The 14,927-nt window shown below is 39.3% G+C and overlaps 1 protein-coding gene across 2 annotated transcripts in view; it reads left to right on the top strand.

Moving 5' to 3' along the window:
• Positions 1–14,927, top strand: part of hira (histone cell cycle regulator a) — a 191,380-nt gene that overhangs the window by 115,370 nt on the left and 61,083 nt on the right. For both annotated transcript variants that reach the window (XM_069933676.1, XM_069933675.1), the window contains exon 13: positions 8,944–9,029. In XM_069933676.1, coding sequence (XP_069789777.1) covers positions 8,944–9,029 — 86 coding nt within the window. The remainder of the gene's footprint in view (positions 1–8,943; positions 9,030–14,927) is intronic.

Genomic DNA, 14,927 nt, shown 5'->3' with positions numbered 1-14,927 from the left:
CACTATAAACCACATTGATCAAGATACATACATTTTCCTTTTCAAAGATATACAGTGTCATTTTCTCCCCCCCCTCCCTCTTCCCATCCCACCCTCCCTACCTCCCCACCCATTCATTTAAAGTTCAGAATCTAAGATACATTAAACACGTCAAACAATGTTGTCACTCAATAAAAATAAACAAGAAATTCCACTGAATCAATTCTTTTCATTCCCTTCTCCTTCTGTCATTTTAGGTGGTAGATGTCCCCGGTAGGTTTTCTCTATTGTGTTTCATGTATGGCTCCCATATTTGTTCAAATATTGTAATATTATTTCTTAAATTATATGTTATTTTTTCTAATGGAATACATTTATTCATTTCTATATACCATTGTTGTATTCTCAAGTTATCTTCTAATTTCCAGGCTGACATAATACATTTTTTTGCTACAGCTAGGGCTATCCTAACAAATCTTTTTTGTGTACCATCCAAATCAAGTCCAAATTCTTTGTTTTTTATGTTACTTAGGAGGAAGATCTCTGGGTTTTTTGGTATGTTGCTTTTTGTGATTTTATTTAATATCTGGTTTAGATCTTCCCAAAATGTTTTCACTTTCTCACATGTCCAGATTGCATGAATTGTTGTTCCCATTTCCTTTTTACAGCGAAAAAGACACTGTTGGGTCCCATTTATTTAACTTTTGAGGTGTAATATATAGCCTGTGTATCCAGTTATATTGTATCATACGTAACCTCGTATTTATTGTATTTCTCATAGTTGCTGAGCATAACTTCTCCCATGTTTCCTTCTTTATCTTTATGTTTAGATCTTGTTCCTATTTTTGTTTAGTTTTACCATTTGTTTCCTCATTCTCCTTTTCTTGTAGTTTAATATACATGTTTGTTATAAATTTTTTGATTATCATTGTGTCTGTAATCACATATTCAAAATTACTTCCCTCTGGTAACCTCAGACTGCTTCCCAATTTGTCCTTCAAGTAGGATTTCAGTTGGTAGTATGCCAACACTGTATCGTGAGTTATATTATATTTATCCTTCATTTGTTCAAAGGATAATAATTTATTTCCTGAAAAGCAATTTTCTATTCTTTTGATCCCTTTTTTCGCCCATTCTCTAAAGGAAAGGTTATCTATTGTAAAAGGGATTAGCTGATTTTGCGTCAGTATTAGTTTTGGTAGTTGGTAATTTGTTTTATTCCTTTCTACATGAATCTTCTTCCAAATATTGAGCAGATGATGTAATACTGGAGCATTCCTACATTGTACCAATTTTTCATCCCATTTATATAATATATGTTCAGGTATCTTCTCCCCTATTTTATCTAGTTTTAATCTAGTCCAATTTGGCTTTTCCCTTGTTTGATAAAAATCTGATAGGTATCTTAATTGTGCGGCTCTATAATAATTTTTAAAGTTTGTCAGTTGTAAGCCTCCTTGTTTATACCATTCTGTTATTTATCTAGTGCTAACCTCGGTTTCCCCCCTTTCCATAAAAATTTCCTTATTATTTTCTTTAACTCCTTGAAGAATTTCTCCATCAAGTGTATCGGCAATGCCTGAAATAGGTATTGTATCCTTGGGAAAATGTTCATTTTAATACAGTTTATCCTTCCTATTAGTGTTGGTGGTAAGTCTTTCCAATGCTCTAAGTCGTCCTGTAATTTTTTCATTAGTGGATAATAATTGAGTTTATATAGATGGCCGAGGTTTTTATTTATTTGTATACCGAGGTATCGTATTGCTTGCATTTGCCATCTGAATGGTGATTCTTTCTTCAATTTTGAGAAATCCGCATTATTCATTGGCATTGCTTCACTTTTATTTGCGTTAATCTTGTATCCCGACACTTCTCCATATTCCTTCAATTTCTTATGTAATTCTTTTATTGATATTTCTGGTTCTGTTAAGTATACTATAACGTCATCTGCAAATAAACTGATTTTATATTCCTTGTCTTTTATTTTTATCCCTTTTATTTTATTTTCTGTTCTTATCAGTTCTGCTAGTGGTTCTATGGCTAATGCGAACAATAAGGGCGATAGTGGGCATCCCTGCCATGTTGATCTGCTTAAGTTAAATTGTTTTGATATATATCCATTTACTGTCACTTTCGCCAGTGGCCCCTTATATAATGCTTTAATCCAATTAATATACTTCTCTGGTAAACTGAATTTTTGTAGTACTTTGAATAAATAATTCCATTCTACTCTGTCAAAGGCCTTCTCTGCGTCTAAAGCAACCGCTACTGTTGGAGTGTTATTTCCTTCTACTGCATGAATTAAGTTAATAAATTTACAAATATTGTCTGTTGTTCATCTTTTTTTAATAAATCCAGTTTGGACTAGGTTTACTATTTTTGGTACATTGTCGGCTAATCTATTTGCTAATAGTTTAGCTATTATCTTATAATCTGTGTTAAGTAAAGATATTGGTCTATATGACGATGGTGTGAGTGGATCTTTCCCTGTCTTTGGTATTACTGTAATTATTGCTGTTTTGCATGAATCTGGTAAGCTTTGTGTTTTATCAATCTGGTTGATTACTTCCAGGAGGGGAGGAATTAATAAATCTTTAAATGTTTTATAGAATTCTATTGGGAATCCATCCTCTCCTGGTGTTTTATTATTCGGTAGTTTTTTTATTATCTCTTGTGTTTCTACTATTTCAAATGGTTCTATTAATTTATTTTGTTCCTCTATTTGTAATTTTGGTAGTTCAATTTTAATTAAAAATTCATCTATTTTGTCTTCTTTCCCTTCGTTTTCAGTTTGGTATAATTGTTCGTAGAATTCTCTGAAGTTTTCATTAATCTCCGTTGGATTTTATATGTGATTTGTTTGTCTTTTTTCCTTGATGCCAATACCATTCTCTTAGTTTGTTCTGTCTTAAGCTGCCATGCTAGAATTTTGTGCGTTTTTTCTCTTAGTTCATAATATTTCTGTTTTGTCTTCATTATGTTCTTCTCCACCTTATATGTTTGTAGTGTTTCATATTTTATTTTTTTATCTGCCAATTCTCTTCTTTTAGTTTTGTCTTCCTTCATTGCTAATTCTTTTTCTATATTTGCTATTTCCCTTTCCAACTGCTCTGTTTCCTGATTGTAGTCCTTCTTCATCTTGGTTACATAACTTATTATTTGCCCTCTGATGAACGCTTTCATTGCGTCCCATAGTATAAACTTACCTTTCACAGATTCCGTATTTATTTCAAAGTACATTTTAATTTGTCTTTCAATGAATTCTCTAAAATCCTGCCTTTTAACTAGCATGGAGTTTAATCTCCATCTATACATTCTTGGAGGGATGTCCTCTAACTCTATTGTCAATATCAGGGGTGAGTGGTCCGATAATATTCTAGCTTTATATTCTGTTTTTCTTACTCTGTCTTGCATACGAGCTGATAACAGGAATAGGTCTATTCTTGAGTATGTTTTATGTCTTCCCGAATAATATGAATATTCCTTTTCCTTTGGGTGTTGTTTCCTCCATATATCCAAAAGTTGCATTTCTTGCATCGATTTAATTATAAATTTGGTTATTTTGTTCTTTCTGTTAATTTTTTTCCCAGTTTTATCCATGTTTGAATCCAAATTAAGGTTGAAATCCCCTCCTATTAGTATGTTCCCTTGCGTGTCTGCTATCTTCAAAAAAATATCTTGCATAAATTTTTGATCTTCTTCGTTAGGTGAATATACATTGAGTAAATTCCAAAACTCCGAATATATCTGACATTTTATCATTACATATCTCCCTGCTGGATCTATTATTTCCTCTTCTATTTTAATTGGTACATTTTTACTGATTAATATAGCTACTCCTCTAGCTTTTGAATTATATGACGCTGCTGTTACATGTCCTATCCAATCTCTCTTTAATTTCTTGTGCTCCATTTCAGTTAAGTGTGTTTCTTGCACAAATGCTATATCAATTTTTTCTTTTTTCAGTAAATTTAGCAGTTTCTTCCTTTTGATTTGGTTATGTATTCTGTTAATATTTAAAGTCATATAGTTCAACATAGCCATTTCATACTTTGTTTATCTTTCCTTTCTGTTTCCTCATCATCACCTTTCCTTCTTATCCATTTCTGCTTTCCTGTTTTGAACACTTTATAAGACAACATTTCTAAAACATCAAACATTTCCCTTATTCTCCTATCTAAAATTTCTTTAACCCCACTATCCCCTCCCCTTCCTGAGTTGCCCTTTATCCCTTGTTAGGCAACCATATCTCCCCTCTCCATTTGGATTTGCGAATTCACTCGCAAGCGTCAACTGATTTCGCAGTGACTGTAACTCCTCCCCATCCAGCCCCCCCCAGAAAAGATTTTAATTTTCATATATAACAAAGGTCACTCTCTTAATTCCCTCCTTACTTCCTCTCTTCCCTTTCTTTCCCTTATTAATTCTTATCTATACTCTATATATTTTCTTTTAAATACGGATACACTCATGTACACACATATATACATACACACACACTGATATATACATATATATATATATATATATATATATATACTCATATACACACATACATATAGTTCGTGGTAATTTTTGCTCTCGTTACATGTCTTCATCTCTCTGTCTGTTTTGTATTTGTTCTGCAAATTTTCGTGCTTCCTCCGGATCCGAGAATAGTCTGTTTTGCTGCCCTGGAATAACTATTTTAAGTACCGCTGGGTACTTTAGCATAAATTTATATCCTTTTTTCCATAGGATCGCTTTTGCTGTATTAAACTCCTTTCTCTTCTTCAGGAGTTCAAAACTTATGTCTGCAGAGAAAAAAATTTTTTGACCTTTGTATTCCAGTGGCTTTTTGTCTTCTCTTATTTTCTTCATTGCTTTCTCCAATATATTTTCTCTTGTTGTATATCTTAGGAATTTTACTAAAATGGATCTTGGTTTTTGTTGTGGCTGTGGTTTAGGGGCTAATGTTCTATGTGCCCTTTCTATTTCCATTTCTTCCTGTAATTCTGGTCTTCCTAGGACCCTGGGGATCCAATCTTTTATAAATTCTCTCATATTCTTGCCTTCTTCATCTTCCTTAAGGCCCACTATCTTTATATTGTTTCTTCTATTATAATTTTCCATTATATCTATCTTCTGATCTAACAGCTCTTGTGTCTCTTTAACTTTTTTATTAGATTCTTCTAATTTCTTTTTTAAGTCCTCTACTTCCATTTCTACGGCTGTTTCTCGTTCTTCCACCTTGTCCACTCTTTTTCCTATATCTGACATGACCATCTCTAATCTATTCATTTTTTCTTCTGCACTTTTAATTCTTCTTTTTATTTCACTAAATTCTTGTGATTGCCATTCTTTTACTGATTCCATATATTCTTTAAAAAAAAATATATCCATTGTCTTGCCCTTCCCTTCTTCTTCCATTTCTCTATCTTCTTCTTCTTCTTCCTCTGGGTTGGTCATCTGTTGTTTCCTTGATTTCTTTTTACTCTCGTCTTTCTTGTTCTCGTTGTTTTCTATGTTCTCTTGTTGTTGTGCTGTAGCTCTTATTCTCAGCTATGGAGATCGACTGCTCAGCTGGCCCCCCTCCCGTCAGTGTTTTTTTTTGTCATGCGCTGTTGCGCACTTTTGCTTGGCTCTGCAAGCCATTTTTGTAGTCCCGAGCTCGGGACTTCGACTGACCTTAGGGAGCGGGCTTCTCTCTCCGCGGCGGGCCTCCTCGGACAGGTAAGGCCTTCACCTTCTTCTTCCGATGTCTTTTCTTCTTCTCTTCTTCCCGTTGCTTTCGACTTTTCTTTCTTCGCTGCCATTTTCTTCCCACCTTTACTTTCACTTTATTTTAATTTTTGTGTTTGTGCCTTTGTGTTTTCTGTGTTTTTTTTTAAACTTTTCCGGAGAGGGCTGGAGTTCCCAGATGGCCACTACTCCATCACGTGACTCCTCCCCGATGCCCAATTCTTCAAGGTCTTATAATTCATACTTGACTGAATGACCCCCATTAGCAGATCCTCTTTCAACTCTAAAGCCCTAAAATGAGTTGGGACCAATTCCCTCCGAAACCGCTCGTGCTGCTCCCAGTCCTTCTCACACGGATGGCTGTCGCAGCTCAAACAAGTACTTCATTGCCTCACAAGAAATTGCATTTGGTTTGTACTAAATGCCTGTTATCTTGAATTTCTTACAATTCGTAATAACCAGAACAGTAAATGCTGCCTATACTCAGCAGGCACAGACTGAACTGCTGGGAACTTCTAGCGTTTTTCTGTTTTTGTCGGAGATTTTCAGCATCTGCAGTCTTTTATTTTAATTTAAAATTCATATTACTTTGTCTAACACACAAAGTCGTTCCCATTTCTCATTTAACTTGAATCCGAATTTGGAACAGAACCAAGTTTCATGCAGTTTGCTTCACACCTCCTGAATTGGTAGACGGGAGCTGCCATCTATGAACACCAGCAATTGCTGGCATTAGTTTGCTGTTATGGTTGAAGGAAGTGTGGCTAAGTCTGAGGAACATAATTGCCTGTGGTTCATGTAATACCGATACAGAGATGTGGTGCCCAGGCACATTTCTGATCCCAAAATGTCAGGTGGAAATTTTAGCTTGAATTAATTATGCGATTATTGACACTAATTGTGTTTTTATTTTTAAAAAAAAATCGTCCCATTTGCTGATGAATCAGAGAAGAAAGTTTATCGCTCTTTCTTGGACGCCAGAGCTTCCATTGACAGAGGACTTGTCAAGTCCTCCTCGAGTACATCTCGGGTTAGGTCTGAGTTGGGAGATTCAACAGTCCGGTGAAGCAACAGTCTGTCAGTCATACCCTCAGCGGTATGTCCCATACTGCTTTATCACTGTGCCAGCAGGACAGAACTATTAAAAATGGCAACACATTGTCGTGTACCGTCAACCCTGGGAGTCCTCTATATTAACTTGAGACCCTATGATGTTAAATGGCAGCTATTACCATCTACTATTGATACTGAAATATTTTGCTGGAGAAAAATTGTCATTGGCCCATTTCCTTTGGAGTTACAAAACAGTGCACATAACGAATCAATTGGGTACGATTAAAAACAGTGGTTTTCAAACTTTTTCTTCCCACCCACATCCCACCTTAAGCAATCCCTTACTGATCACAGAGCACCTCTGGCATTGGGAATACTTAAAAGTGGGATGTGAGTGGAAAGAAAAAGTTTGAAAACCACTGTTCTGCACTGATGATCTTGTGTGGATCTTTAAGTGTTTTTTGATACAGGTTAGGGAGCACTGTTTGACAATTCACCACCAAGGTGGCTTGGGCCATTGCTAGGATACAACCTTTTAAAGTTCCATCAAGTTCAATTTCAGTTCCTTGTCTTTTACATTTATGGAAGGCCAACATTTATCATCCAGCTCTAAAGGTCAGGCATGTCCTTGAACCACTTCAGCACTTCTGTTTAAATACCCCCAAAGGGTCCAGCAATGAAGCTGTAGAAACCCTTTAGCCCACCAAAAGGACTGTTTGCACCTTTGCGACACCACGTTTTCCTGTACTAACTGCAACTGTGAATATTTCTCCTTTTATATTTACTTTCTACTTTCTTGTGTTGGCATATTGTGGTGGTTTAATGTATACTATTGTAGTTGTATGTCTGTTTGGCTGAACTTTGGTGCATCTGTATATTGTACTTGAGCATAAGCTCACTTTAGTTGTTACAATTTGTCCATGCTGACCAGGTTGCTACCCTGAACAAGTCTATTTGCCTGGATTTGGCTCTTATCCCTTTAAATCTTTTCTACCCTTGTAGCTATTCTAATGTCTTTTTTCCAAAGACCAACTTGCCATGGGATCCTTTTTTTAACTTCTCACCTTAACACCTAGTTTTAGGCTCCTTTTTTATGGGGATGGGGGGGCGGGTGTGGGGGTGGGGGTGGAAATGACTGCAATGCACAATTTAACTTTGTACAAAATGCCTCCTGTGGTCAGGGTAAAGTGGCCCAGCTTCTTCAGTCTCTCCTTAAATTTAAGTCCCAGTAACATCCATGATAAAAGGAAGGTGATACATTTCAGTGTGATGTGCAACTTACAGGGGAATCTGCAGGTAGTGTTTCTGAACGACGGCAGTTTACAGGTTTCTGTGGTGCTTCAGAGTCTCTCAATCTGTGACTGGCTGAAGGGTCTTAAAATGACAAAAATAGTTGTTTTATACATACAACATCAAGTTGGATCCTTGTACCAGTGCATGTGCAAACCTAAAGATATTTGGTCCTTACCTTACCCTCTAACTAATAACACATTTCTTCAATGTAAATAATGCATAATATCTATTGGACACAATTTGGGTGGATTCACTTGGCTTGATTTTAAAAGTGGCTCAATTCTCACACTGGCGTCAGACTGACTTTGCCTTCATTGTGGTTGTGCCCAGTTAGGAATATAATTGTTCTCATAACTGGTCACCAGTAACCGATAAAACGAAACGTGACTGTACAATTCCTTACTTTTAAACGTGTGTGTATGTGTGTTGTACAGAATATATCAAGAACACATGTTAATAGGCTGTAGTCAAATACAATTTTTTGTAATGATGAACTGTCACTTTTTATTAAATAACTGCACCGTCACCCTGCACTGAGTTAGTCTCTGCTATTATGCATGTCTGGTGTAATATGATGCGGCTTGTTTCCAAGGGGTGTTAGGTTTCAAAGATCCCCTTAAACATGGCAAGAGTGCCATTCACAAGAATTGTAGCAGCTTGTTGTGCTTTGTGTAGGTATTTTACTTCCACCGGGTTTGGTGCTTTGTTTCAAAGGATTCATCTTGTGAGTGAAGGTTTCTCTAAAGTGCCATGGTTTCTCCGATCTGTGAGATTACAAGAGCAGTCTTCAAAAAAGAAACCATAATTAAGAGTTGGCCACTTTCTTGAGAGGTTCAGTAAATAGTGCGCTGGATAATAGTATCTGAATTTTCTTTCTCTCTTGTTCTTCCTTTATAGAATTTATTAAAGAAGCAGATTGAAACTAGGACAGCTGACGGACGGAGAAGAATCACTCCTTTTTGCATTGCTCAGTTAGACACTGGGTAAGAGGTCATTTCAGTACTCTTTGAAAAGTTTTGCAATGTGTGTTGCAATTAGGACCCCATGAGGAAACAAATGTGTATGCAAGATCCTATTGTGGACCTGCAGTCCAACGCTATCCCATGTCAACCTTGCAAAAATGCAAGTTTGGTGCATAATCCGTGACCATATCAAGAATCCCTTTCAGACCCTTGTGTGCTTCAACTTGAATAAAAAGCTGGGAGAAACTGGGGGTGAGGGGCAGTTATTTAATCCTGTTTTGTTGAGGCAGTTATCACAGAACTGCACTCCAAAGGTTTTATGTCGTTTCAGCGTCTGACATTGATTTTACAGATTTGTAATTCTCCAGCAAACTGTTCTCATTTTATCGTGCATTATAGGCCTCATTTCCATTATAGGCACCAGATCAGGGTGCTTCATAACCCTTAGGTGCACCAGGCAGGCTTTAACTCGGCATATTGTTGGGGCTGGGGAGGTCGGAGAGCCATTGTCTTGAGATTACTGCACTTACAGAGGAGCTTTGCTTCACGCTGACTTTAATACATCGGTGGCGGGAGCCCTGATTTCCCAGATTAAGGTGGAGAGAATGTGGTCAGAGAATTTGTGGTGGTTGTATCTGTTTGTTTGTGCTGTGCTGTAGTGCCACTGAACACTGCAGGCAGGAAGCAACTCCGAAGTGATTGATTTTTCCAGCAGTTTCACCACTCCAGGGAGTGGAAAGTGGCAGCTGTGCTGTGACTCATGGCAACTAAAGGTTGCAAGGCCACACTAAAAGGCATGTCATGGCTGAGTAGATTCTCATGAGCGCTAGTAAAGCTTCTTTTGATTAGACAGAAGAGGGTAGTAATGTGTCTCTTGCGGGCAGTGGCCTGGTTCGATTCACAGTGAGTCTGGAATATTTGAATTTCATGTTGGAAGTTTATTTCTGAGTATTCTCTTAAATTTAGGTCCATCCATCAGAAAATTGATTGTTAGAAGTCCTTTGCGCACTACAAGTTCGATAGATCCTCAGCATCTCTTTGAAATAGTGTTGTTAATGTGTCTGCACCTTGATGAAGTCAAATTTGACCTTTATTCCTTCTTACCATTCCCCAGTAAAAGATATAGGGACCATGGTCTTTTGCTAAGAGTTGGTGTACAGAGATTGTCCCTCTATCACACTGTAAAATCACAGTCATACAGCATGGAACAGGCTCTTTGGCTCATCCTATCCATGCCAACCTTTTGGCATCCTAGACTAGTTCCATTTACTCATATTTGGTCCTTATCTTTCTAAGCTCTTCCTGTCCATGTACCTGACAAATTGTCTTTTGAATGTTGTACCTGTAACCCTCTTCCAAAGCTTCCTCCGCCAGATTCCTCCAGATATGGACTACCCAGTGAGTGAAAAGGTGGCCTCTCAAGTCCCTGTTGAATCGCTCCCTCTCACTATCACCAGCAAGTTCTAGAATTATTTACCTGAAAGAAAGACTATGAGCATTATCATAATTTTTACAAACCTTCATAGGATCACCTTTCAGCTTCTTATCCTACAGAGGAATAAACTTTGGGCTTCCTGTCCCGGAAACATCCTGGTGAATCTCCTCTGCATCCTTTTCAATGATTGACATCCTTACTATAGCTGGGTGACCAGTACTGCACACAGTACTCAATGTGTGGTCTCAAAGTACTTCAAGTGTGGAGGAAAGCCAGAATGTACAGTCCATTGATCATTGGGGGATCAGAGATGTAGAGGGTGAGCAAATTTAGGTTCTTAGGAGTCACTATCTCAGAGGATCTTTCCTGGACCCAACACACCAATGGCATCGGGAAGAAATCGTGTCAGTGCCTCTACTTCCTCAGGAGTTTGCGCAGGTTTGGTACGACACCAGAAACCCTGGCAAATTTCTACAGAGGTGTGGTAGAAAATGTGCTGACCGACTGCATCATGGTCTGGTATGGGGACACCAATACCCCTGAGTGTAAATCCCTGCAAAAGGTAGTCGACACAGCCCAGGATATAACAGGCAAAACCCTCCCCATCATCGAAAACATCTACAGGGAACGCTGGCATCGGAGAGCAGCAGCAATCGTCAAGGATCCACACCACCCAGCACACGCCCTGTTCTCGGTGCTGCCATCAGGAAAGAGGTATTGGTGCCACAAGACTTGCACCACCAGGTTCAGGAACGCTGCTACCCCTCCCCCATCAGACTCCTCCACAACAAACTCAATCAGGGGCTCATTTAAGGACTCCAACGTGCACTTAATTGATTTTCTTTTGTTCTCTCTATTGCACAGTCAGTTTGTTTACATTCATTATCTGTTCACAGTTCTTCATTTGTTTACATGTTTATGCTGTGCACATTTTATTTGTTGTATTATCAATTAGTGGTAATTCTTCCACCCCCCCCCCCCCACCCCCACCCCCCCCGCAGGAAAAAGGAATCTCAGGGTTGTATGTGATGTAATTTATGTACACTACAATAATGTCACAGACAATAATCCATTTCTTTTATAATGTTACTTTTCAAAAAAAAATCTCTATTGCTGCCTTCAGGGAATCTAGGGGTGCCACAAGGGGAATGAAAGTGAGAGGAAATGAGGCCTTGTTTCAAACAATGGGTTTGGTCAGAAAGCCTGTACAATGTCACTCTTGGGTCACCTCCTTCTTCCCCCTGTACGCACATGTATCCTTGTGGGATTAATTCTGCCAGATATTGTGTGCCGAGCCTTGACTGGCAGTTTTCTGCACCATGACAGACCAGGAAATCAACTGCTGATTTGGATGACGAGCCAGCATGGCATTTGCTTTCTTGTTTTTGGAAGGCAGCTGACGTGTTCAGAGCAGGAGTCCCTCGAGCCTGATCAGCTGCTCAATTAGATCATCACTCTGCAGCACAATTCCAATCAATTATTCTTGCTCCATATCTGACTCTACCAAGAGGGACAAGATAGGAAGCGCTTCAGAAATGGAAGCAGGAGGCAAAAGGGGAATTAAAATTGATTAAAAATCAAAAGCAAATTTCAGTTAGCGGTATCTGTAAAAATTGTAGCCAAAGTATAAAAGAAGCCAGCTGTGACTGCATTGTGAGAATGGGATTGTAGTTAAAGGTTTGCAGTGGATCTCAGATGGGCTTTCCCTCCTTAACAGTACTTGTAGGTGAGCACTGGATGTTGGACAGTTTATCCATGTCATTTCCGTTTTAATGCACATGTTGGACCAAGAATGATCGGTGCAGCCTAGGTTACAAGGGCAAGATTGTTTTTAAGAATCTGAATCAAAATTTATTGTCATGACCATGTCACGAAATTTATTGTTTCGCAGCAGCTTCATAGCTGCAATATTGCAATAAATTACATTTCAGAAATAAATAGTGCAAGAAAATAGAATAAAATGTCCATAAGATATCTGGTGGCAGCGGGGAAGAAGCTGTCCTTGTGCCACTGAGGGCTCGTCTTCAAGCTCTTGTACCTTTTTCCCTAATGGTAGCAGAGTGAAGAGGGTGTGGCCTGGGGTGGTGGGGATCCTTCCTTAAGGTGCCACCCCTTGTAGATGTCCTCGATGGAGTGAAGTCTGGGGCCTGTGAGGCCGCTGACCGAGTTAACAGCTCTGGAGATTTTTCTTTTCCCGGCCCTGTGCATTGGCACCTCCGTGCCAGACAGTGGTGCAACCGGACAGAATGCTCTCCACGGTATACCTGTAGGAACTTTCAAGTGTCTTTAGTGACATACCAAATCTACGCAAACTCCTCACTAAGTATAGCCACTGGCGAGCTGCATATGTGGTGTTTGGACAGTTCTATCAATATTGGACAGGTGAGCCATGCGGTTCCAGCACCATTTTCCGCTGCTTTCTTTCTTCGTGTAAAATGTCTCTGAACTTGTACCATTCATAGCACTCCCATCTGCTAAATCCAGCCATTGTGAAAATAGCCTAAATGCTGCCTAATTCAGGGCTGTCCAAACCACACCTCAACAACAGCATGAGGCATTTTAATAGATGCTGCTATGAGATTCAAGCCGCGCTTCAATCCTGAAGTTGTGTCCTCTTGTCCGAGACTCTCCCACCACGGGAAACAACCTTTCTACGTCTACTCTGTCCATTTCTTTCAACATTCAAAATGTTTCAGTGAGATAACTTTATGGGCGGCACTGTTGGCATGGTGGTTAGCGCCAGCGATTGGGACCAAGGTTCAAATCCCGCGCTCTCTAAGGAGTTTCTACGTTTTCCCTGTGTCTGTGCGGTTTTTCCCCGGGCGATCTGGTTTCCTCCAAAATGTACCAGGGGTTGTCGGTCAACGGGGTGTGATTGGGCAGCACGGGCTCGTGGGCTGAAAGGGCCTGTTAATGTCAGAAATTTTTAAAGAAATCAACAGATTTGCATTGGAGGGGAATGTGATGCCCCGTGTACAATGGCCTTAAACGCTGGCAGACTGGCCATGTAAGATGCACTGCTTGTACTGCAGAGGAGCATTGTAGTCAGACAGTATTCAGCCATTGCAGTTGTCTTCTCTTGTAGATCTTGTGGCCTGTAAACTTAATGCTGTGCTCACTACTGGCTCAGGTCTTGAGCCCTCCTTTGATTTTGTGCGTCATAGTGGCGAAGTCAAATTGAATGAAACCGGAAGAAATCGGTTTAAGTTGGAATGGGAAGAAGACTTTTGCAGTCAAGGCAAATTGGTGCGCCCCATCTGAAAGCAATGCTTGTTGTCTATTGGGTGTGAAAGGGACCATGAAAGGAATTGCCTGGATCAGTTTAAGTCAAGACATGTTTATTGTCATCTGATTGTACAAGTACAATCAATTAGTGTAACACTAGTGAAATAGTGTTCTCCAGTCCTCGGTGCAAAACATGCAGACACACAACCAGACATAACACACAAACAGACAAACAATACATATGCAGATCAAGTATTTTATCTTTAAAAATAAATAACTAAACATTGTTTCATGAATATGAGAGTCCTGGATGGTTAGTGTGAGCAGTTCCTTTGGTCGTTCAGTTTTCTCACTGCCCATGGGAAGGAGCTGTTCCCCAGCCTGGTGGTGCTGGCCCTGATCCTCCTGTATCTCTTCCCCGATGGGAGCAGCTGAAAGATGCTGTGTGCAGGGTGGAAGGGGTCCTCAATGATTTTACATACTCTCTTCAGACAATGATCCCGGTAGATCACGTCAGTGGCAGAGTGGTGGGTGGGGGGAGGAGGGGAGACTCCAGTGATCCTCTCTGCCACTCTTGTGGTCCTGTGGATTGACCTCTGATGCGTTTCTCTGCAGCAAGCGTAGGTTGACATAATGGTGGTCGGTAGCCTTGCAGTTGCTGTTGCACCTTCCTGACAAATGAGGAGATGTGTGTCCACGATAGGTCACTAGTTAAGTGAACTCCAAGGAACTTGGGGCTCTCCACTCTCTCTACTCCAATAAGCTAACTGCATGAAGAATATACTTCAACAACAGCAGATTCCAATTTCTCTGCTCAGTAAGGAAGTGGAGCGAAGACCAAAATTAGTTTTGGATTCTCATGGAATATCGTTTGTATTAAATACATATTCTGACAGAGAATTTGCTGAGCGAACTTCAGATAGAAGTAATACAAAGCATCATTCACCAATGAAACAAATTCCTATTTCACCAAGTCCTTTAACCATGGTGGAGTTACACAAAGGTCTCCTGTGATGATAATTAGCTACAATGCACTAAGTACTTGTTTAGTGTTCTGCTAAGTTACTGTGTAAGAAAAATGCTTGGATAAAAGTTGTATCTGCTTCTTTGGTTTAAAAAAAATCTGAATACAGTAAACCACCGGTATCTGGCACCTATGGAGTTCACGAATTTTCCGGTTGCCTGAGACACACTCTTACAGTGCCTAAGTAATACATCTGCATTCAAAATAAACAGTTTAAAAGACAAAAGACAGTGAA

The sequence above is a fragment of the Narcine bancroftii genome, chromosome 4, assembly GCF_036971445.1.
Source record: "Narcine bancroftii isolate sNarBan1 chromosome 4, sNarBan1.hap1, whole genome shotgun sequence".
In the NCBI taxonomy this organism is placed as follows: Eukaryota; Metazoa; Chordata; class Chondrichthyes; order Torpediniformes; family Narcinidae; genus Narcine; species Narcine bancroftii.
Note: the sequence above shows the minus strand (reverse complement) of the source record. Positions and strands in the feature narration are given on the sequence as shown.